The 25,165-nt window shown below is 40.2% G+C and overlaps 1 protein-coding gene across 5 annotated transcripts in view; it reads right to left on the reverse strand.

The window, feature by feature from the left end:
* Window positions 1-25,165, reverse strand: part of Bdp1 (B double prime 1, subunit of RNA polymerase III transcription initiation factor IIIB) — a 91,753-nt gene that overhangs the window by 23,005 nt on the left and 43,583 nt on the right. For 3 of the 5 annotated variants that reach the window (XM_063281495.1, XM_063281496.1, NM_001402161.1), the window contains 14 exons: window positions 20,541-21,750; window positions 19,732-19,904; window positions 18,973-19,195; window positions 17,088-17,269; window positions 15,804-16,011; window positions 13,642-13,787; window positions 11,695-11,902; window positions 11,283-11,467; window positions 10,127-10,514; window positions 7,257-7,379; window positions 5,639-5,675; window positions 5,111-5,203; window positions 3,564-3,789; window positions 2,918-3,078 (listed from right to left, as the gene is read on the reverse strand). In XM_063281495.1, coding sequence (XP_063137565.1) covers window positions 2,918-3,078; window positions 3,564-3,789; window positions 5,111-5,203; window positions 5,639-5,675; window positions 7,257-7,379; window positions 10,127-10,514; window positions 11,283-11,467; window positions 11,695-11,902; window positions 13,642-13,787; window positions 15,804-16,011; window positions 17,088-17,269; window positions 18,973-19,195; window positions 19,732-19,904; window positions 20,541-21,750 — 3,563 coding nt within the window. Of the gene's footprint in view, window positions 1-2,917; window positions 3,079-3,563; window positions 3,790-5,110; window positions 5,204-5,638; window positions 5,676-7,250; window positions 7,380-10,126; window positions 10,515-11,282; window positions 11,468-11,694; window positions 11,903-13,641; window positions 13,788-15,803; window positions 16,012-17,087; window positions 17,270-18,972; window positions 19,196-19,731; window positions 19,905-20,540; window positions 21,751-25,165 lie in introns of those variants that run through there. The other 2 variants (XM_063281497.1, XM_063281498.1) reach the window with 2 other exon arrangements.

The following is a 25,165-nucleotide window of genomic DNA, read 5'->3' on the forward strand; positions in this document are numbered from 1 at the left end:
ATTTAAAAACTACAAGCCCACACCCAAAAGAGGATTAGAAGTGAGTGCAAAAGGATCTGTCTAATAACTGTACTACACTGGATGTCCTGAAGAGGTGTAATTTATGTGGCAGGAGAGGCAGCTCGGTGGATAACAGCATAAGGGGTGCCATAAAGTCTGACCCCTTGGGTCAACCTCTGGGTCTAACACTGTGAAAGATCGGACTCCAACAAGTTATCAGTAGCCTCACACATGCACCATGTTAAGTGTACGGTTACAGGAGACACACACATGTATACACACACAAACACACAGATACACAGACAGACAGACAGACAGACAGACAGACAGACAGACACACACACACACACACACACACACGGTAAGGGCAATAAAATTTTAAATGATATCACATATAGGGGAAGGAAAATACTTATAAAGATAAGGAATGATGTGAACCCAAGCAGAGGGGTGGGGCAAATTGACAGACACCACATATGTACTTCTGACTACTGCTCCAGCCAGTTAAGTGAATTAGCTACCTGCATACACCGTCAGACATTACTGGCTGAAGGGAAATCTCAGATACTAGGAACCCAAATTAGGGGGAAGGGTGCTAATATCCAGATGTTCTGAGCATGAATTCAATGAAGGCTATGGCTTTCGCTGCTTTTCCTAAGGATCAGTCCTTTGGCGTGAAGGTACAAGTTAATGTATGCATCACAATATATTAAGGCCATTTAAAAAATGAGAGAGCTCAGGTAGTTAAGAACACTTGCAGATCAGGCAGAAGACCAAAATTTGAGTTCAACTCCTGCATTTGTTATTCAAACTCCAGGGGAAACTGGCACACCCTTCTGGCTTCTACAGGCACCAATCGAAATACAGTGCACAGACACACATGCAGGCATAACACTCAAATAGGTAAAATAAAATGAAATAAAATAAGGAACAAACAAACAATCAAAGAAGCTACTGTGCAAGTGCAGTGATCTGTGATCTGAATTCAATCCTTGGAGTCCATGGTAGGAGGAGAAAACCAGAACCTGCTCTCTGATCCCCATATGTATTTAGTGGCCCACATGACCACACATATACACACACAGAAAGCTAAAAAAAAAAAAAAAAAAAAAAAAAAAAAAAAAAAAGACATGTATCACTAGTCAAATTTACAATGAAACCCTGCTTCACATCAAAACAGCTGTAATAAAAAGATAATACTGGGGGTTGGGGATTTAGCTCAGTGGTAGAGCGCTTGCCTAGCAAGCGCAAGGCCCTGAGTTCAGTCCTCATGATAATACTGTCCAATGATAATATTGTCTTGGAGGGCTGTGAATGTGATATACTTTTAGTGCCTGTTTACCAGGTTTGAGCCCCTGAGTTCAAATTCCAGCACCACTAAAAAAAAGTTAGGTTTCTAGGAGGGGACAGAAAGTAAAATTCCTTGCTTCTAGGAAACTGAAATAGGAAGATTCCAAGTTCAAAGCCAGCCTAAACTACACAGTGAAGTTCCTAGTCAGTTTTGAATGCTTAGTGAAATCCTATTTTATGTATGTGAGACAGACATCAGACAAACTCTCATAGATTACTAATTAATAATATAGTCATGGGCTGGAGAGATGGCTCAGTGGTTAAGAGCACTGACTGCTCTTCCAGAGGTCCTGAGTTCAATTCCCAGCAACCACATGGTGGCTCACAACCACCTGTAATGGGATCCGATGCCCTCTTCTGGTGTGTCTGAAGACAGCTACAGTGTACTCATATACATAAAATAAATAAATAATATATACATATATACGTACACACACACACACACACACACACATATATAGTCACGCTACTCTTTTTTTTTTAATATAACTGCCACATAACATAAAAACTGCCAGGTAAATAACTGGGTATCTTCTTGAAAACAATTTAATAATTACTCCAAAGATGAAGCTCAGTGACAGAGTGTGTGTTCAACATGTGTGAAAGCCAGAACTCAACCCCTGCCTGGGGGGGGGGGGGGGGGGGGGGAACAGAAATACTGCATGACCCTGAGATTCTACTTTGTATGTACAAACCCAAGAGAAATAAGAACATATGTCCACATGAAAGTTCATAGCAGCATTATTCATGACAGAAAAAGGCAGATACATCCCACATGCTTATCGATACATAATAAACAACATGTGGTATAATTATTCAGAGAAGTATTATTTGGCAATTAAAAAAAAAAAAAAAAAAAAAGCCAAGTCCAGTGAGTAAAGGCTCCGTCCATGAAAATGTGGCAGCCTAGATGATGTGAGGAGAGAAGCAACCCCACAAGGCACATGTGCAATCCCACTCTATACATACACAGGACTAACTTTTTAAAACATACTTTATACATGCTACCATATAAATGAATCCTGAAAACATGATGGGAAGTGAAAAACACCAGACTGAACTATACACTGTACGTTTCCACTTACGTGGCATGAGTAAGCAAATGTACAAAGACAAATTGAAATTAGTGGTTGCTGAGGGCTGGAGAGTAGCTGCTGACTGTGATAATTATACAATTTGATGAACAGAACACCACTGAACTTTAAATAGGTAAATTGTACCATATGTGAATCATGCTCAATAAGCAAACACAATAGTGTTTGTTTAGACAACCTCTACCTCCATAGTGCTGTGTGAATCAGTGTTCTCACCACCCCTCAGAACATACATGTGAACAAAATATCAGCACATACAAAATAAATTTATAACGATTTATCATTACAAGAGTTGCATTGCCACCGTGAGCATGTGAGGGTCAGAGAGCAACTTGGTGGGGTCAGTCCTCTCTTCTACCTTTATTTAGGTTAGAGATCAAACTCAGGTGCATAGACTTGTGTGACAAGTGCCTTTACCCATCGAGCCACCTTGCAATGTCAATGAAATTTTGTAAGAGAAAAATTAAACTCACCTCTTTGAATTTCCACTTCTGTCCCTTTAGTCATGCAAAGACTGGCAACTTCCTGATGACCATCAGGCTCACTGATCTCTAAAATTCTCTCAGAACCTGCTTTTGGTGTAACAAGCATACTCTCCATTCTCAAGGGGGTACTCATTGTACAAGCTGTATCCCTAGAAGGAAAAAGATGAAGCTGTCAGTGTCAGATCCATCCAGATGCCACACATGTAAGTCATTGTTTGCTTCTCTGTCTGCTTTGACAAAGTATCAATATGACATGAGGCTCCCCTAAAACTCAAATCACCTCTTGCTTCAGCCTCCAGAAGGTATGTACCACTACACCTGGCAAAAGGCCATTTCTGAATATTAAAATTAAAAAGTGGTTAAGTTTGCTAAGAGCCATCAGAAGAAAATGGAGACCAACATGTCTGTAAAACATTTATATAAGCCTACGTCACTTAAGCTTCAAAGACACAGAAAACACGCTGCTGTGGTTTTCCATGTAAACTGATAAACCGCCATCAGTGTCGGATAATCCTCAGTTTAACCTGTGGGAAGCTAGCACTGTCTGTATGTCTGTATGTCTGTATGCATGACGGCTAGACGCTGCAGCGACACTGCTGGGCCCCACTACTTGCTGAGTGAATGTCAGGACAACCTGGTTGACAGAGGCTCCTCCATGGCTTCTCCTAGCACGGCAGCTTCTCTGATGCTTTGTTCCTCCAGTACAATCTTGTTGTCTTCAAATGACACATGCGACATACTAATGACAGGTGAGCACACCTCCTGATAGTCATGAACAGTTTTCTGATTTACATTATCTGGGATAAAAGGAACATGATTCTTATCCTTTGAATGATCATCAGGAAATACACATACTCCTACTGTAGAAAGAAATAGGAAATTAAAATTGATCCAATATTAATAGCTACTTCAATAAAATTCCTCAACATTCAATAACTGTCTAATTTAATTTCACTATTAAAATTTGTTCTATTAGATCCAAATTTAATTTCATTACTTCACATTTCATTCAAGAATTTGATTTGTAATAAGCTTAATTATTATCTCTAAATTTTTGGGGTACTCTAAGTTAAAGCAAGTCTTTTTGTTATTTTCAGTAACAATGTAACTAAATGGTTTCAAACAGGGTATCTTCATTTACTAGCTTTTGAAAATTGTACTTTAAATACTAGAAATTTGTACCAGTGCCACTAAAATATTCTACCTAAGACAGAAGTCCTGCCTGGAACACAAATCAGACAGTCCTCTGAAAGACGGTCAGTGATGAACTTACAAGTCATACAGTGAAAGTGAGTGAACGGCAGATCAACCATTACCAATCAAAACAACTGCCTATAATCTAACTAGCTACGGTTAAAGATAAGGAACAAATGCGTCAGCTTTTGGGATCGGAGATTTAGCTCAGCTATAGAGCACTTACCTAGCAAGCAAGGCCCTGGGTCCAATATACCACAAAAACACAAATTAAAACAACTATATAGTTTTATGTTGGATTACTGTGTTTAAGATTTAAGCTGGCATTTCCTTTGGCTTCTTCCACTACTGTGGAATGAATCACCTCAGTAACTAGTTGCCCTTTACAGATCTATATCAGCTATGATCATCACCTCAAGCAGGAGAGTCCTTTTGCTGAAGAAATATCTATAAAGTAACCAGTGGTCAATGACCCACAATATCCAATATTTATGATGGTACACAGGTTGAGGATTTGCCAGGTAACTATTCTATGAACACAATTTACCCCACACTCCCCAGCTCTTTTACCATCTGACAAGCTCGGCTGGCCTGGAATTCACTATGTAGACCAAGCTGGATGCAAACTCACAGGGATCTGCCTACTTCTGCTTCCCAATGGCTGGAGACGAAAGGCCATCTAGTCCAGCCAAATTATTCTTGTATTTTTAGTTATGAGCTTAGCTATATTTTAACAGTTGGAGCATCTTTCCAGCTCCAAACTATTCTTACTAAGCCAACAGAATCCTTTCAAAATTGTTGCCACTCTACTGGAAGAGACTAAGTAAAATAATGAATGATAATCCAATCTCTTTCTGTGAAAAACACCAGGGACAATTTCTAAGGTGAAAACTCTTACTAAAGATGGAGGCTACTCAGCGTGTAGGCGTGCCGTGCTAACACATTTTTAAAGGTCTTTCTCTGGGTAGGATTTATTTCCAGTCTTACCATCACCCTGTCCAGGAATGATCTCTGACTGCAGTACTATGTCTCCCATTGTAAGTAGAGTTATGGCGGCTTCAGTGCTCCCATCACCGGGACCTTGAGGAAACACACCAACATTCAAACATGAACATGAATCTAAACGTCTCCTCACGTAGGAAGACTTTATGCTCAGATATGTGTCTTCTGGTAAACAGGTGTGACAGCCTTCATACCACTATCCGAGGGCTTAAGTCACAGTCTGTTTATGTCATACACTACATTTTATAGCTCATCGAGGTGACTTGCTCACTGAAAACACTCCCCACACACTAACTGTGCAGCTCCAGGGGCATCTCACTACTTCCTTACCTGACACTGATTCTACACTCCCCTTCTAAAGTTAGGCTCTGAGAAGCTCAGGTTCCTATCAACAGAACAGATTAATGTCTTTGTTCTATACTTTAGCAGACTGTCCCATTTACCTATCATCACTGCTCATCATTACAATACAGTTAACCAAATAGTCTTAATCAATTTTTTGTTAACAGTTACCTGGTTCTTCTTGGGGCTGTTCACCTATGACCACTTCCTAAAAGAAGGAAAAACAGGTTCAGTGTTTCCATCAAACAAATATTCTGGTTTTATTGTTTTTAAGCATCATGTTTTACAAGTGTTTCTTTGTTTTTAGTTATGATAGTAAATCTTTTCTTAATTTATGTTTATCCGTAAAGGCTCACACGTAAGAACAGAAATAATAACTTACAGACCAAATTCTTTTGTATCTCACTCCTGATTTACAGTCTCCTATTCTTAGTTACAAACCTTCATCTCTAGTCAAATCTGCTTCCAGTCCTAGAGGACAGGGACTTTCTACAGTGCGTGGGTAAAATATAACAGCTGCTAGTAAATGCTGATGGGCAGGAGACAGCTGTGCAGAAAGGAGCACAGGGAGCTCCGCGGACCTGCTGCTGTCCAGCACTCTGTCAAACGTGACCAGAATTGGTTATAAGAGCAAAAACAAATGAGAAGCAGCTCTTCAACTGATCCATATGAAACCGGTAACTAGAACAGCATTTGTGAAACATAACTGCTCAAAACTACACAACAAAGTCTAAAACCCTTTCCTGAGACACATGACAAATCAGCACAGAAGGGCTTCCTCAGCCTGAGAGAGACATCTTAGAAAACCCACAACTACCACTATACTTACTGACACAAGATCAACTGCTTTCCCACTAAAACTATGACCAAATCAAGAATGCCCACTTGTAAGCCGGGCAGTGGTGGTGCACATTTTTAATTCCAGCACTCAGAAGGAGAAGCAGGCAGATCTCTGAGTTTGAGGCTAGCCTGGTCTACAGAATGAGTTCCACAACAGCCAGAGTTACACAAAATAAACTCTGTCTTGGGGGGAAAAAAAAAGTACCATGTCAAGGAACTAATTCACAACAGAGGCTCTAGCCAAGGCAATCATCTAACAAAGAAATCACACTCAAACTAGAAAGTATTATAAATTGAATTTCAATTTTCTGATACTATAAATGTTATCTTCCCTGGAAAAGGTCTTTATAAATGTACTCAGTATAAAACAAAACCATAGGACTGGTCCTAATTCAATACAACAATGGCTCTAATTCAGTGTGCCAATAAAACATAAAATGATAAGAAAACTGTCATAAATCAATGGAAGCCAAGGTTGGAATGCCAAGAAATGAGGAAGCATCACCAACTTCCATAAAATCAGGAAGGGAAGGGATAGTCGCTCCCTCACATCCACTAGAAAAACCTACTAGAAGCAGTGCATATACACATATGCAGGCCAAACTCTCACATACACGAAATAAAAACAAATATAACCTTTGTTGGTGTTTTAAACCCATCTCTACTGTGGTATTTATGATAATGTAGTTAGTTTTGTATAGTTCTTACAATTTACTTAATAAAGACTTAGGCCTCAGAATTTTGAGGTGAAAGTCTATGATGATATTGAGCTTCACCAAACAAATACAAAAATAAGCTTTACAATCAAAAGTAAAACCCTTGATAATTAACAAGTTTCACCTCTTCATAAAAACAGTTCCCCATATGAGAGGAAAAAATAAACGTTATGAAAATACTCCTGCACTCTCAGGAGGTAATCGAGGGAAGGCATCATATAAACATGACTTACAAATGAGGACGGGTACACAGCCTTCTCTGGTTGCTCGTCCCGAGCTGCTATGTCCACATGTGAAAGCTGATGGTCAACCACAGTCAAACATCCTAGGTCTGCACCGTCCATGGTGATCTCAAGCTGTCGTAAGAAGGATTGTTATTTCAATCTGACAAGTACAAACATGAAAACACCTCATTTTCTACATCGTAAGCAAAATTAAACATTAAAATGTAGAAATATGCCACAGCTATACAACTTAAAAACTGAATTACATTAACCCTTAGTGACCAGCAACTTAGCAAAGTAAAACATTACATTTCTGAGGACCTGGGGCTTTACAACCTGTTATCAAATTCTCTATAGAGAGCCTTTGAGTAGCTGGCATTTCACTTCACATTCCTCTCACTTTGTCCCAATCCTTCCAATTCCCTAACATTTATATAATGTTTTCAAAAACACAGTCATATAAGCATAGGAATACAAAGGGACAAATACTTGGTCCCTGCCCTCGACAGACCCACAATTTAATAAAAACACACGTTAACTATACACAAAACTAACTGTACACTACCATAAATATTATAGTAGATGACTTGATGTGCGTAAAAACACTAATCACTGTATCACTCCTAGTGCAACAACCCTCTCTCATCACCCAGTAATGGATTCACACACTCTTTTACAGCTGGTTTTTGAATATGTGTATGGGTCAGGGAAGATGACCACATCTGTGTGCCTCTGGGGGCCAGGAGAGGTTGCTGGATCCATTTGAGCTGAAGTTATAGGGGTTTGCTGGATATGGGTGCTGGAATCTAAATTATGGTCCTCATGATTGGGTAGCAAGAACTCTTAATTGCTGAGCCATCTCTCTAGACCAAAGGAAATACAATCTAAATAGATTCTGTTTAACTGCTGAGTTAAAATTGCTATGATAGGCTGAGTATAGCCCAAAGTTCATGTTTAAGAGCACAAACTTTGATTGCCAGAAGAGGGGACAAAATAGTGCCACTGAAGAAGATGTTCTGTAGAGACACATCCTGAAGCCTGATTACTAGAAGTGAATTTCACGTCAACTTGCCTTCACCCAAAGTGCTTTTGGAGAGTATATATAGAGGAGCTCCATGTGGTATTACTCATCTGCCCTTCTACAAAACTAACTTTCCCTAGTGTACACTAAAACCTACATTCAGAATACTTTGAACTTTCAGTATTACTTAGTTAATATCAAGAATTCTACTAACTCATTTACCTGTAGACATTTGACATGCTATTATTAATCCTGAATAAATTAAAGGCTGATGATGTTCCTTTGGACTCACAAATGTAATATTACAAATTCTAGAACAGCACCTCCTCTTGGCAGCTGTGCCATAACACGTCTTGAACTGTCTCCTACATTATCACTACAGTCTAGTAAACTACTGATCCTGTTTCAAATGGCTCAGAAAGTGTTCTAAATCCCTAAACAAAACTGATCCTGAAACTCTGCTCAATCACCAGCTAAATGACTAAGACTTGAGTGAGACCAGGAAACCTTAAAGCTACGGAGTGATAACATGAGATCATAGTAAGACCACAGTAAGGCATGTTCCTCACTTCATACCCACTTCATTAGAATGACTAAGGATTTTTTTTTCCTAAAACTTTTGAAATAGGGTTTCTCTGTGCAGCCCTGGCTATCCTAGAACTTGCTCTGTAGATTAGGCTGGTCTCAAACTCATAGAGACCCACCTGCCTCTGCCTCCTGAGTGCTGGGACTAAGGCTTGTGCCATCACCAAACCAAACCAAACCAAGCCAAGAATGGGGCATACTGTAGCTGTAGAATGACTATTTATCATGAGAGGCCAGGGAGTGGAAAAGAGAGAGAAGACAGAAGTGAGGACAGATGAAGAGAGGAGAAATGGATGGTGGTAAAGACAGAAATTAAAACTTTAGACAAAGGAAAATGATGTAACCAGGGTGTTTTGCTTAAAACAAACAAACAAACAAACAAACTAAATACAGAATTACCAAGTATTCTAGCAAGTCCATTTCTATCTCCAAAAGAACTAGGCGCAGAGAAGCAGAGACTGGAGATCTGACTCAATTGGTAGCAATTGTGCCAACCATGTGAAAACCCCGGTTTCCACCTCCAGCACTACACACCTGTAATTCTAGAATTTGTGAGGCAGATGTAGGAGGATTAAAAAGTCAAGGTCAATCTAGGCTGTATCAGAAAAAAGAGCTCCAGTTTTAAAAGATGAGTTCTCTTGGATGGAGGGTAGTGATGAAAATGAGTAAGAAAGAGGAAGAGAGGGTGGGAGGCTGAGGACGGACACGGCTGTGGTAAAGTCCTTGCCTCACATGCATGAAGCTGAAGGCTCTATCTTCAACATTTCTTAAACCGGCTGTAGTAGCACATGACTGTAATCCCAGCCCTGGAAAGGTGGACACAGGAGGATCAGAGGTTCAAGATCATCCTGAACCACACAACACGTCTGAAGGCCAATGTGCGGTGTGACACATGAGAGCCTGCCTCAAACCAACAAACAAGAAAGAGAAGAAAAGAGGAAAGACACTGATTCTCTCTTCTTTACCAGTCAGGACATAGAAACCTATTAGAGCTAGTAGAAATTAGTCCAAAGCTAGACTTAGTAGCTTAGATACAAGCTTAGATACAATTCTATCATAGGTAACTGAGTCCCTGTGGAGTGAGGACTATGACAACGGAATGATGGTCACACAGCACTTTTGCTGTGTTCCTAAGGTATTCACTAAATCCCGAATAAATTGGTTTTGACAGTGGATGTTTCGGACTCTCACAATCATTAAGAGAAGAAACAATCATCCATTAAAGGGGGTGAAAGTGTCAAAAATTGAAAAAACAAAACAAAACACAAACTACCTCTTCCATTGTTTCCTCGATCTGAGCAGAAACTGGTTCAGGGGATCTGAGACCAACAGGTACAAACACTGGTGCTTTGTTTAATTCTTCTGGGGCAAGATGACAGGTTTCTTCCTCATAGTCAGACTCAAAATCCTCAGCATCATCTTCATCGTCTTTCTGAGAAGCCCGAAGAGTCACCAACACGGACTTGGAAGCTCTAGGTTCCTTCTTAGCAGTCTTACCTCGAATTCGTTTTGATCCGCGTGCTTTGGTCACACTTGCTTTCATCTTCCGATGCGCTCTTTTCCCACTATGATCTATCTCACACTCAGAGGCAGAAGGGACAGTTGTTCTTCGAGGAGGAACAGTTTTGGAATAGCTTGATTCTTTCAATAGTTGTGGACGGCTGGATGTTAGCCAAAATAACAGTTATCATCATGTAAGCACCAGGATAATCTCAATAAAGCCAGACTGTTAAAAGTAAAATCTCTGTTCCAGCCACTAAATAAAGACCCTGAGCTGAGGATCTAGCTCAGTGGAAGGACGCTTACCCAGCACGGAAAGTCCTAAGTTCAACTCCCAGCAATGACAAAGATGATGACGATATACCATTTCATTTTATGAAGTTAGAATTGAATCTAAGGCCTCAAAAGTAATACACAAATGTGTTCACGAACTAAATGCCTAGCCCCACCCATTTTTTAAAAAAATATATGCCATCAAAATAGAAAGGAACTGACTACTACTTAGCATCTCATTCAGAGTGGATTCTTACTTATATATCTAGAAATATTCCCGAGTCAGGTTTAAAAAAAAAAAAAAAAAAAAAAAACAAGATACACGTGAACCAAATCAGTAATGACAATGGGATCAAGCAGTGGTACTGGTTTATCTTGCCGGGTACGTAGATTAGGAAAAAAAATGTTTTTCAAGAACTTAGGTTCCTTCCCACTTTCTTAAAAATTATAAAAGTACCTTTTATCACTGTTTATAACCAAACTAGCATTAACATTCTAATTACCAAGGTAAGGCACACTATCTTTTGGTTAGAAAAAAAAATGTACATTGTTATAAACAACAGAGTTGTAAATAAAACCCAGTGCATTAAGGTAGAACTTCTTTAAGAAATAAGTGCTTTGATTTCCTATTCTGAGTCTCTAAAATAAAAAATTACCTAATTTGTTTACTGAGACTCTGCTCTTCGAGGCTCGAAGAAAATGTAGGCTCCTGGGCAATCTCTTCCCTGGCACCTCCTGATGGTCCAGCTTTTAGCTGAGCGTCATTTCTGTCAGAGCCCGACTCTTCAGAATGTACGCAATCTTTCCTCATGGAAACCTCCAGAGGCATTTCTGTCTTTTCCTTGAAGAAAAAAAAAAAAAAAAAAAAAAACCCAGATAATATTACCATGGACACGAGCTATATCAAAACGGTTTAGCAATCTGGCCTCATCCCCTAAACATGAAAAGCCACAGGCAGTCAATCTGTATAAGCTGTGACGTCACTCGCTTTCCAGGGAATTGCGTGCAGCACAGAAGTGAGTTTCCCACCACTGCTCTCTCCTTCATGACCTGACACAGCAGACTCACCCTAGCTTGTACAGAAAGCTGGGTATCACAGTCTCCCTTCTGTAGCAGGTGATCTTCTGTTGTTAGTGCTGTGTTCTCACTGGTTGGGCCTTTCTCTACACCTGGCTGCTCATCTTTATGCCGTGCTCCTCCTAAATTTGGTTTAGCCTTTTGGAACCGCCTTCTTATCAGCAGTGCTGGACTAGGAACATATGGTTTATTTTCATGCCTAGAATGAAGCACAAATTATGGTGAAAACCAAAACTCTCCCATCAATATAACAACAAGAAACAATCCTGGATTCAAACTGATGTTCAGCTCAAAGGACTATAAATAAGTTGGAAATAAAGCAAAGCACGCAAAATGAAACACTGCATCATTTTATGTCTGAAAGAAAACATAAAAGTTTTCACACCTTACATTTTCTGTACAGCCTAGGAAACGAATTATAGCATTTCTTTACAGATTATAGCATGAATTTTTCTCTACTTTCATTTACTAGTTCTAGCACTGTTTCATATAACTTTAATTCACAAAGAAAAAAATCAGACACAACATAGTTTCCACAGAATCTGAACACAGGTTTCATAACAGCACTCTAAGCAAAAGTCTCAAATCGGCTCCAACAAATAAATGAATAAGCAAAGACACAACAGTCTTGCTCGACAGCCTGCCTATCAAACCATGTTCCTAAAAGCTCAAGGGAAGGTCTTGCAGTCTCTGAAAGGTTCTTAAATCATTTCAGAAAAAAACAAAACAAAACAAAACCTATGGCTGAAACATTCAAAGAAAGCCAAAGCTTCCATAGTAGCTGGAATACCTAAGGACGTCTGGAAATATCTCAGTAACTGGCTAGGACCTAAATTAGAATACTCAAAAATAAAATACAGGCATAAGATTGTAGCTCAGTGGCAGGTAACTCACTAGCACTATAAGACATTAGGATCAATCTCTAACACACATGCCAAACAAATATAAATGTGTGTGTGTGTGTGTGTGTGTGTGTGTGTGTGTTTTCATCCACTAGAAATTAATCCCTAAAATACACAGAAAAGATACTAATACTACTAACCATTCTGTCTGGAAACATAAGGAAATTAGTAAGCTCTAACATGATTATGATGCAGGCTAATACATTTCAGCATCAGGAAACCTATCTTTAAAAACAAGTAAATGAAAAGCTTTTCTGGGGCTTTCTTTTTTAAACATGGGGCAGAGGATGCAGCTCAATAGTAGAGCCATTAGGGTCCACCTACAAGAAAAAATGTCATCACATGTTACTCTGAAAACATATTTAAGTGTAGGAGCTGGCCCAGTGGCCCAGTGGGTAAAAGGCACTGATTTGCCACTAAGGCTGACAAGCTACGTTCAATTCTTATAAGGTGAAGGGAGAGAACCAACTCCTGAAAGCTGTCATCTGATCACACATCCCTAACCACAAAATAATGAAATGAAGTTTAAAACATAGTTAAGAATAAATTATTACTAAGTTCAAAGAAGGCTATAAAATTATGAGCCTAAAGATGAGGAACAGGTTGGGTCTGTGTCGTTTGTTTGTTGAGTTTCTCTGCACAGTTGAACTTGAACTCAGAGAGTTCCTTCCTCTGCCTCCCAAGTGCTAAAATTAAAGGCGCAAGGCACCAGAAAGAGGTATTTTTAAACCAGGACTGCTGGCACAAGCTTCATCCCAGTGACTAAGGCTGAAAGAGCAGAATCACAAATTGATGCCTTGCCTGGCCTATAAGCAAGTTTAAAGTTTAAAGCTAGCCAGGCAAGTTAGCAAAATTCTGTCTCAGAAAACATAAAAATAGTAGAACACTGGCCTGGCATGAAAAGGGGCCCGGGATCAATCAAGAGCACCAGAAAACACAAAGCAAACCAGAATGTCTTTGAATAAAACCAAGTATGTAACAATCAGAAAATTGTGTTTGAGGAGGTTCGTGCTCTTCTCATGAAAACTAAACTCACCGGATCTGTTCACGTAGAACACTGGTTTTGTTAATACTTAAGTTTTCTACAGGAACCACGTGGCCTTGGCTTTCATTCACTTTGAACTCTGAAACTCTGGAGGACACTTCAACTGCAACTTCACTTTCAACTCCAGAAGAATTTGCCTGAAAAGATGAAGCGGAGTTAGTGAGATTTTTTTTTTATTTTGTTTTGTTTTGTTTTGTTTTGTTTGAGTCAAGGTTTCTCTGTAGCTCTAGCTATCCTGGAACTCACTCTGTAGTCACCTGCCTCTGCCCCTAGAGAGCTAAAATTAAAGGTGTTAGCCACCACCCTCTGGCATGTGATTTAATTTTCAACCATAAACGTCTTAAAACATTTTAATCCAAGAATGAGTATTCCATTTCTGTATCTCCTCTCTCTTTGGGATGCTAGGAAGTGAACCTGAAAGATCTGCATGCACTGTCACTGTCCCATAGGCCTAAGTCATTGTCCCATAGGCCTAAGCCCCTGAGGATTTGCAAATTATGACCTGAACTGGGCATCCAGTATTCATGGTCTACAGCCAAAACAAGGTCCCCTAGTTTAGAGCAAGAAGTACAATGGTTTACTACAGTCCCGTGTGGACATAAGACTATAAAAGCGCCAAGAAGGGGGTTGGGGATTTGGCTCAGTGGTAGAGCGCTTGCCTAGGAAGCGCAAGGTCCTGTGTTCGGTCCCCAGCCCCGAAAAAAAGAAAAAAAAAAAAAAAAGCGCCAAGAAGGGGCTGGGATGAGGATTCAGTAGGTAAGAGTGCCTGATCCACAAATGTGAGGACCTGGGTTGGGATCCCCAGCACTAACGAGGCAAATGAAGCGGGGCACATTTGTAACCTAGCACTAAAGAAAGGAGGACAGTGGATCCCTAGAGGTCACGAGGAGCCCGCTGACCTAAAGCAATAGCATCCAGGTTCAGTGAAAGACCCTGTCTCAAACACATAAAAGAAAATGCCACATATTCCCCCTTGACCCACACCGACATGCACACATGCGCCTGCCCAAGTAACTATGCCCGCTCATCCCACCCACACACAGCCGCCTCACTAAGAGTGACCTGCTACAAAGTAACCAAGTGGGACTGACCAGTACTGGAGGTGTGCACAGCTTCACACCCAGTGTGCACAAAGCTCTGGCTTCCATCCTCAACACCAAGTTTAATAGCTTTTCTTTTTTAAGGAGTATTTTTTTTTAATGAGGATCACAAACCACTTTTAATCTAGGTCTCGTCTTTTTTTTAATTTATGTGTTCACTTTACAACCCAATATCAGCCCTTCCTCTCCTCCCAGTACCCTCATACAAGTCTTCCTCCACACCCCCTCTTTTGAGAAGGTAAAGTCTCCCTCTGGGTGTCAACCGTCCCCAGGTTTTACCTTACTACCCAGAGAAAAGAACACAATCAATGACTGGTTTAAAAATAACATTTTGGGGGTCTTACTTTTTTTTCTAATTCCAATACAACTTACTAAGAAATTAAGGGCCAGCAAAATGACCCAGAGAATAAAAGTACCAGGTATGACAACCTGACTCCAATTCTGAGAATTCACATGATAAAAGGAAAAAATGGACTCCCAATAACTGTCCTCTGACCACACAATGCATAAGTAAATGTTGAAAATGAAACTAAAAGCCTAGGTAAAGCTGGACATAGTGGCATAGCCCTACAACCACAGCATTTAGGAGGCAAAAGCAGGCGGAGCAGAGAATCAAAGGTAGCCTCAGCTATACACTGATGCCAAAGAAAAAGCAAGAAAGTATAGTTAAGCAGATGAGATGATAGTGAATTTCTGTGCTTGAAGCACTCAGGAGGGTGAGGCCGGAGAATAAAGGCTAGTCTCAGCTAAATAACAAGACACTATCTAAAAGGATAACAGATTCCTAAAAGGGTTAAACTGTCAGTCAAAACAGTACTCTTATTTATGCAGCAAAAATGATGTAACTGCTGTTTCCTGATGGAGAAGTTAGTTACTACAGGATTAAGAGACAGTTATAAACTCTTCAGAGTATACTAAACACTAAATATGAAACAGAAGCTGGACTCATCACGTATTAACTGAGTGGACCATGACAGGCCAAGCCAAGGTGAGCTGCTTATTTGCTGTCTAGCATACACTAAGGATCAGTTAGTCACAGACCAATTCTCTCACCACAGTCAGGCATGTTTTAGCTTCATCTTTTTGCAGTTCTGGTCCTTCATTCTTAGTTATGCCTTCCGCTTTGCCCTTTTCTACTGTTTGTCTCTGTCTGGCCTTTTGCACATTTGGCCTTGGTCTCTGAAGTCGACCCCTCACTGGTAGAGTCGTTTGGACGACATTTGGCTTTGTTTCTTGTGGGACCATATTCACTGTCGGAGTCCTAGAAAAAAGGGCAAGGAGAAACAGAGGGAGTTTGACTACAAAAAGTTGACAATGATAAGAATACGTACCTTAAATTTCCTCTAATAAACTCCCATAAAAATAGTTTATCAAATTATCCAAAGAAAATACCTTTTCACTACAAAAATATGTTATCAAAGTTGGGAAAGCCATAAGAAAAAGAAAACACATTCAGATTTTGGAGTATGGCCAAATGGAAGGAGAGGCCATGGCTGGTGTACATACAGCCCTAGGTTTAAACCTAGCACAGTAGAGAGGGGACAGTAAGGGTGAGGGAGTCAGGCAGACGAAGCTCATTTCAATTCTCAAATGCTAATAAACAGGATGTGCCTAAAATAACCAAATGTGTAAAAACCATAAGAATGGCAGAGGCCAAGGACAGAAGACAGCAGAGGAAGAGGGGAGTGGAAGTTGATGTTTAGTGAATTCAAAGTTTCATTAAAGGGGTATGAAAAAGAAAAGTGTTGGGGACAGATGGACAGTTAGTTGGTGGTGTGGCCCGTAAAACAGTAAGACAATGGTTTATGGTTTATGCCACTGTGTCTGTGCAACTGAAAATGGTTAAAAATGGCAAATGTGATTTTATATATATATATTTTGCCAACCTTTTAAAAGTCAAAGAATTCATAGTACATATACATATGTATTTTGAGTGTGCTACTTTTCATAAATCTTAACCAGTTAACAATAAATAAATATAGCATTAAAAGATGTTCAAGCCCATCTAACTTTGAATTTTAGGTGGCCTGCCCTATCAATTAGACCAATTATTCGCTTTTTTTTTTTAATAAAGAGATATTTCAGGGCTGGAGAGATGGCTCAGCGGTTAAGGGCACTGACTGCTCTTCCAGAGGTCCTGAGTTCAATTCCCAGCACCCACATGGTGGATCACAACCATCTATAATGGGATCTGATGCCCTCTTCTGGTGTGTCTGAGGACAGCTACAGTGTACTTATATATAATACATAAATCCTTAAAGAAAAAAGAGAGAGAGAGAGAGATTTCAAAGAAAAGCCTCTCTTATTTTAGATTTGTAAGGAAATATCACTGTTTACCCAATAGGAGAAACTAAGCTGTCTTCCTGGTTTTGGGTTAACTGAGAATCCTCCTTAGGTTCACATGAATTTGGCGGTGAAGGATCTTTTTCAATCTGTGTACATGGCAGTACCACAGCCTCCTCCTCCTCCTCATGACCTGATTTCTCATTTTCTCTTGACGCCATTAGGGAAGGTACATTCTAGAAATTTAAAAAGAAAAAGATCACAGAGCATTAATGTAAGAATAAACCAACACATTCCTTCTGGCTAGCAAGGGGTAGTGTCTACCTGCAGCATGTCTACTGCTGGAAACTCACCGTGCAGAACTAAGGACCATACTCCAAATATGAAGGATGAACAAAACACTGGAAATAAGATAGTATATCAACAGAAAATTAAATTTTACTCTTTTTTTGGGAGGTCATTGTTGAGTACTGAAATCAGGTCCTCATGCATGCAAGAGAAATACTTTACCCACTGAACTAAATCTGAATTTCTTTTTCTTTCTTACTTCCTTTTATTTGAGATAGATTGTATAGCTCTGGCTGGCCTGGAACTCAAGGGATTCACCTCCCTCTACCTCCGTAAGGGCCACCACGTTGAAGACGCAGGGTCCCACTCTGCTGCCTATTTCCTAAACTCCCCCTGAACTGCAGTTTTCTTGCTTTAGCCTCTTACATAGCCACGACTATGAAGTGCACACTGCACCACACCCGAGCTTAGCCTTATATATTCCAGCGTATGACCGCTTTAAAAAGGTTTCTTTGTACTAAGCCCAAAAGAGGTTTAAAATGTTATGTGAAATGAAAATACAAAATGCTAAGGGAAGCCAGCACTGTGGCATATAGTTCTTACACATCTACACGTATATATTTACAATTGCCACATTAATTAGGGAGGAAAAACAAACAATATAGGGTTCTCATGTTTTGGAATACAGACATTATTCTCCAAATTAAAGATTTTATAACAAAAAATATTACATAAAAAGTAGTTTTTCTATCAGACAGATGAGATGGCTCAGCCGTTAAGTGCACTGGCTGCTCTTGCAGAAGACACAGGATCTCTTTCTAGCTCACAAGCATCTGTGGAAATCCAACCCCACAGCCCCTGTCTAGCTGCTGTGGGCACCTACATGGCTAAATACCCACACACATACAATAAAATAGGAAAGGCAGCTTCACTTATAAAGTTGGAGGAAGCACAAACATAGAAACTTATTCTAAAATGCAAAATAGGAATTTTAATTATAAAAAGTACTTTAAAACAAATTCAACTTGGGGCTGGAGAGATGGGCTCGACAGTTGAGAGCAGTAGGTACTCTTCTAGAAGTCATGTACACAACTCCCAGCAAGCACATGGAGGCTCACAACAATCTAGAGTAATGAAATCCAATCCGTCTTCTGGTATTCAGACAAACATGCAGTCAGAACTCTAATACACAAACAAAGAAATGGGTTCCTAGGACTACAAGGACAAAACGAAAACAAAAAAACCACTGATTTTAATATTAGCATTTTAATTTTAATTCTGTTTAAATTCTGACAATCTTAACTTGTTATAAACACATGTCAAGCATTTCACTCTTCATGTTACCCTAATAACAGAATGAAATAAAGCACTATCATTCCCACTTTTCCTGCATCAGAACTTGGTACATCACTTGTCTATGGTGACATAACCAGATGGTCAAGTAGAGTCTAAAGTATCGTCGATGCTTTCCTAAGCACATGTGCCCATTCCTGACTACAGACACCAGATATTTAATATAAACTGTATGGAATGACAGTAAACAGAGAACAACACCACACAGTAAAATTACATGAACGTGTAATGGTTTAATAACCATAGTAACAACAAAAACATCTCCACAAGCACAACCTCCACCTTGATCATCACTCACATGTGGAGAAGAGAAAGAAGCAGCTTGGTCTCTGTCCTGCTGCAACACGACAGTCTCCATTTTGTATGCTTCTGGTTTCTTCCCAGGTACACAATGTTCTGCTTCTAGGGTTGCTCTCTTTAAAGCTGCTCTTGACAAGTTTGGCTTTGGTTTTTTGAATCGACTTCTCAGAAAAGGAGCTGGTTTAACTTGAAGTGGCTTCTGTTCTTGAGGAAGAGGTTTGCTTTTGGAACAAGCATTAATAAACATGATTAGACTGTACTGAAGTATGAAAGTGAATGGAACTTAGGACAACCTTAGAGACTGGCAGTAAGCTGCTGATTGCTTCTGCTTTGTTTTACACAGGGTTTTCCTATATAACCTAGACTGGCTTGGAAAATGCTCGTAAGCCAGGTCAGCCTTCATTTCTCCTTCATTCTTTTGCCTCCACCTAACAAGTATGGGGACTGTGAGTAAGCACCACCATATCTGCTGAATTCTGATTTCTAAGGAGACAAAAAAAAAAATGGAACTATTCACTAAATTCTGAAAAACACTGAATTGTACAATCCAGGCCAGGTTCATTTCTGAATATGTGTCACATGTAATTTGGTAATAAATCTCACCTCTGGCTATCAAAATGGACTTAATCCCCTCTCCCAATCTTCCATAAAAAATCTTAAAACTTGCACACACATTATGGCTTGGTAGCTCACTCACTTTAACATGGTCTGCAAACAGAACGTTACATTAAAGGCACACAGACCTATGTACTTGTACCTTAAATTAGTATCTGAAAACTGCTCTTGAACATCTAGAAGCTGTGTCCCTTGGTCTGCTACATGGTGTCCAGAATTCTGTGAAGAAGACTCCCCATGACTGGATACCTCCTTATCAGTTGTTTCTTTTTCTTCCAAGAGTGTAGGTATCACTGAGATTTTATTGCTAATATTCTAGAAAAAAGAATCATAATATATCATTGTAAAAAGAAATTCTATCAACATTTCACACATTTTAAACAAAGGCTCGTTTCTAAAACAGTGATTTAAAAATACAGAAGCTTGATTTTAACTGTTAAATATAAATCCCACAATTATTAAAACAGACTTCAGTAATGCCTTCCCTTCACATTGTATACCGTGACTATTCTAAACCACAGATGCGATTATCTACACACACGTTAGAAAGAAAGCCTCAAAACTGCTGCTGAGGATGGACTACAAACAAGAGGAAATTTTTACTAAAAGGTAAAAAAATAGAGGCATTAATGTGGCAAGGAGAATAAAAACATATAGTTTTTAGGATCAAAGGAAATAATTTTAGCCTAGATTTATAGTAAGGTGGTATAAATTTAAGCTAATTTCCTAAATTTTTTTATCTAAATGAGTAACTTCAAACCACCACTAACATTAGTAATTTTCTCATAATTAGACAATCTTTTTAAATTTTTAAGTGACTAAACAGGTGTTTCAAGAACTTAAAACAAAAAAATTAGGACTGGAAAAGATTTTAGATTTTTATTAGAGATTTTAAGACTTTTTGGATGTACGGGTAATAATAATACTAAAATTACTCAGAAAAATACATACTTCTCTATCCTGTGGAGGCCCAGTGCTGCCGTCACTCCTGCTTGGAATTACTTCTGCCTCAGGCTGCCCTGAGGTCTGTTCCTCTGGTTCACTGTCTCTTGGAGAAACGTCTACTTTTTCTGTTTTTTCTAAGTCTGCCACCATTTCTTCCCCAACATCGATCTCTCCAGATCTTCTCTCCCAAGGGACAGAACTCTCTCTTTCTTTTTCTTTCAAATGTCCAATCGTTTCCTCAATGGCAGTCTTCTCTCCCGAGACCACGACCATCAAGGAGACGTGTCCTTCTCCAGCGTCCTTCAGCTTGAGCTCCTTTCCTCCTACAGTGCTCTCCACTTCCACCTCCTCGACGCCTGCGCTGTCACCTAGGTCCTCCTCACTGGCCGACTGCTCCACAGGAGCGCCTGCTGCTATTGCTTGCTGGGAAGTTTCTCCTCCAATCTCTTCCAGGGGTGAGTCCACTTCACCCCTGGCTTTGGCCTCCTCTGCTTCCTTTACTGGGGCAGATATTTCTTGTCTTTCAGTTTCCTCTGAATCTGCCTCTCTTTCTTCAGTGCCATCCATCATATCTGATGTGCTCTCTTTCACGGCCAACTTTTTTCCAGTTTCTTGCAAACCTGTCTCTGGTTCACTAACTGGACTGACCTCCTTGGAACCATTTTCCTGTAAAAATATTTCTTTTCTTGCAGTTTCTCCCAAATTCGTGCAAATTTCCCCAGTGTTATCAATCAGCTCTGGCATCTTCTCCATAGGAGGAGTCTCATTTAAAGATGCTTTCAAGCTTGCCTCTGTTTCCATAGGGATGTCAATCATTTCTGCCTCCATCTCCCCTGGGCAAGTATCTCTTCCAGTTGTTTCCAAACCTGTATCTATTTCCATAGTGACATCCGCCATTTCTGGCATCTTCACATTAGAAGCTGTGTCATTTCTGCTACTATCTTTCACACCTGACTCCAATTCCATGGTGGAAGCGGTGGCAGTGAGAGGGGCGAGAGGTACACTCGGTACCTCCTCCCTCGGGGAAGTGTCTGGTCGCGGAATTTCTTCCCGGGTTGCTGTTAGGTCTCCAGAAACAGGCATGTCCACTGGTATCCCTTCCTTGGAGGATCTTCTTCTTCTTCTTCTTCTTCCTGTATTTGGTTTTGGTTTCTGAAATCTTGTCCTTACAATTGGGGCTTGTTTCAGCTTATTTCCTTTATTATCTTCTTGAATACTAAAAAAAGAGAAAAAAGATGAAAAGGCATAAATCTTAATCCCGATTACCAGTTGGGACAGATGGCATAAAATGGTATAAAATCCTTACAGAAACACTAAAAACTCTCAAATTTTAAAAAAGACAGATTTGCCAGGCAAAGAGGCACATGCCTTTAATGCTAGAACTGAGGACGTAGGAACAGGAGGATTCTGGGACTTTGAAGCCAACTAGTCTACAAAGTGATTTCCAGGACATCCAGGGATATACAAAGAAACCCTGTCTCAAAAGATAGACAGATGGATGGATGGATGGATGGATGGATGGATGGATGGATGGACGGACAGACGGACGGACAGACAGACAGATAAAATAAAACTTTAAAGACATTTAAGACCCAGCACACACTTGATTCCAGCACTCAGGAGGCAGAGGCCTCTTGTAAATTTACATAGAAAGTTCTAGGATAGCGTGATCTATACAAAGAGACTGAAGCATGTGGAGGGACTGAGGGTATAGTTCAGTGGTAGAATGCATAATGAATATGAACTAGGCCCTGAGTTTACCCACTGCACCAAAAGAGAAAATTAACCAAGTCCCAAGAATGTCGAACTAGATAGAACTGAAAAATAAAAAAGAAACCATTTTTTTGAAATAACAATTTTATAATTAATTTTATTTACTTAATATAGATACATGTAGAGAACTATTAATGAGGTCAATAAGAATTTTAGCAAACTGTCCTTACATAGTTACTCCCAATAACCAATCCCTGTGTAATTGTTACCTCATCCAAAGCAAGCAATAGCAAGGAAAACTCTGCAGAAATGTGCAGTGGTGCTAGGTCAAGCTGTGTCTGCTACTTTTACCTAGACATACACAGTCTTAACAGACCTGATGACCAAAGAGCTCAACGGACAACATATGACTCAAGGAAGAAAATGCCTTATGACTAAGACCAACATCTGCCCTTACATTTTTATATGACAATGTTATTAGAATTTCTTTAGGAACACACACTCTCAAGATAAAAAGATAGAAAGCATAATACTTTGCTGGTTTCTACTGAGCATAAAATCAACCATTTATGACAAGCACTTTGCTCTCCAGAAGAGCAGCAGCACTCTTGCTTTGTAGTTTAGTAATCACAAGAGATGGTGACCCTAGTACACTACATAAAGGGAGCTATTGAGTAAGGCCATAGGTGGGTGACGTAGAGCACCGCTTGAGTCTCAAGACTCGAAAGAGCCAAGGAGATCTCTGTGACTTCAAACTCAGCCTGGTCTCCACAGCCAGTTCCAGGCCAGCCAATACTACACAGTGTCTGGGAGGAGGAGAAGTGAGGGCAGAATTGAGGAAGAAGAAGGAAAGAAAGGAAGGAAGGAAGGAAATAAATCACTGAACTGTATATGCTAAAATCTCAGCATTTTTACAGGAAAATGGTTCCAACAAGTGAACCAGAGACAGGTTTGCAAGAAACTGGAAAAGAGTTGGCCATGAAAGAGAGCACACCAGATATGACAGATGGCACTGAAGAAAGAAAGGCAGATTCAGAGGAAATTGAAAGACAAGAAATATCTGCCCCGACTAAGGGTGCAAAAGAGGCCAAAGTCAGGGGTCAAATGGAATCACCCCTGGAAGAGATTGGAGGAGAAACTTCTCAGAGAGAAAAGAGACACGTCTCTTTGATGGTTGTGGTCTCGGGAGAGAAGACTGCCATTAAGGAAATGAACGGACATTCGAAAGAAAAAGAAAGAGAGAGAGTTCTATCCCTTGGGAGAGAATCTGAAGATCCATGTGGGGGAGGAAATGGTGGCAGACTTAGAAAAAAAAAAAAGAAACAGAAAAAATAGATGTTTCTCCAAGAGACTGTGAACCATAAAAACATACCTCAGGGCAGCCTGGAAAAGACATAACTAGGAAGAAGGAAAGAAGGGAAAGAGAAGTAGAGAAAGGGAAAGCAGGAGTCACTAATCTTGGGTGCAAGCTGTACCAAAGGGAGCACTAGATTATTTAGGAGGTCAGTCTGAACAAGTGTATAACCATATACTTAGCTTTAAAACGTTCTGAGACAGCAAGATGGCTCAGAGGGTTAAAAAGTACTTCTTCCACAAACTTGGTGACCGGAGTATCATTCCCAGAGCCCAAAACAGAAGGAGAAAGACTTATGAAAGCTGTTCTCTAACTTCCACACATGACACAACACATTAATACCAACACCCACACAGAGAGACACAAACGAACACACACACACACACACACACACACACACACACACACACAGAGTTTTAAAGAATTCATTGAAACTATGCTTGCAAGTAGAGAATTTGAAGAGAGGATGGTTGAAGGAGAACAGCTGAGTAGAATGACAATTCACTCTACAGCTGTTCTGTATTTCCTGAAGCTGACCAGACTCAAAACGCAGACGCACACCCTTTAAGGAGTTTTAACCCAGGCACCCTCCATGGGCAGGCAATGCTTTCCTGAGGACCCGGCTCCGTGCCAGATATGAGTTGCCAGACAGGGAAGGAAGGCAGGTAGGCAGGCAGGCTTCCAAGGCCCCTCAAACAACAGAAGCTGTCACTACCGCTCTTGTCTGTTCACCATAACTAGATGGTGAGACCCCACTGCTGAAGACACAATGTGTCTGGTTACAGGGCACAGAAAACAATCAAACTGGAACTGAGCAGGAAAGCTCCGCCCTGCTGCCCACTTTTCACAGTGTAGGAAGATGCCATGCAAATCCTGAAGAAAGTCATACATAGTCTTATTCAGTGAACCCTGGAGCTACAATACTGATCTAGTAGGCAAAGTGTGTCCACTGTTCAATAGTGTCCTAAAGATATGTGTGTGTGCTTTTTCGTGCATGTGGACATACATATTCACACACCAAGCATGTATGGGAACTAATCACTTTTTCACTGAATCTGAGGCCTACTTGACAGGAGGGAATTCATGCTTTGTGCTGTAAACCTGTTCAAAAGCCCTTCCCCTGAGGAGGTTAGAGGCCCAGCTAGGAACCTTCTACTGTTGTTTCCCTAAATAGATATGGCATTCAACTATCTTCTGGATATTTCTACTGAGTGAGACATAGCTATTAGGACTGCTGTCAACTTAAGGGCAGAGAAGTTTCTTTCTGCATCGGTCAATAGGTAATTCAGAGACTCATACCTGGTCGAAGTGTTCAAAATAAGTGACTGTTGAGTGCTATGCCCAAAATTAGGCAGCTGTATGAACCCCGTTAAGACTTGAGGACATTATGGAAGAGCCAGAGGGTAAGGAAGATGCTGTAAAGTGCCATCTTCTGGACACGGCATGGCCCTTGCATTCATGAACTCACCATAGCTATGATTAACAGCACAAGATTAAGCTAACAAAACCAGTTAGCATCCCAACAGGCAGCACTAACTGGACTCATTAGGTTACCAAAAGCAAG

The sequence above is a fragment of the Rattus norvegicus genome, chromosome 2 (assembly GCF_036323735.1).
Source record: "Rattus norvegicus strain BN/NHsdMcwi chromosome 2, GRCr8, whole genome shotgun sequence".
NCBI lineage: Eukaryota > Metazoa > Chordata > Mammalia > Rodentia > Muridae > Rattus > Rattus norvegicus.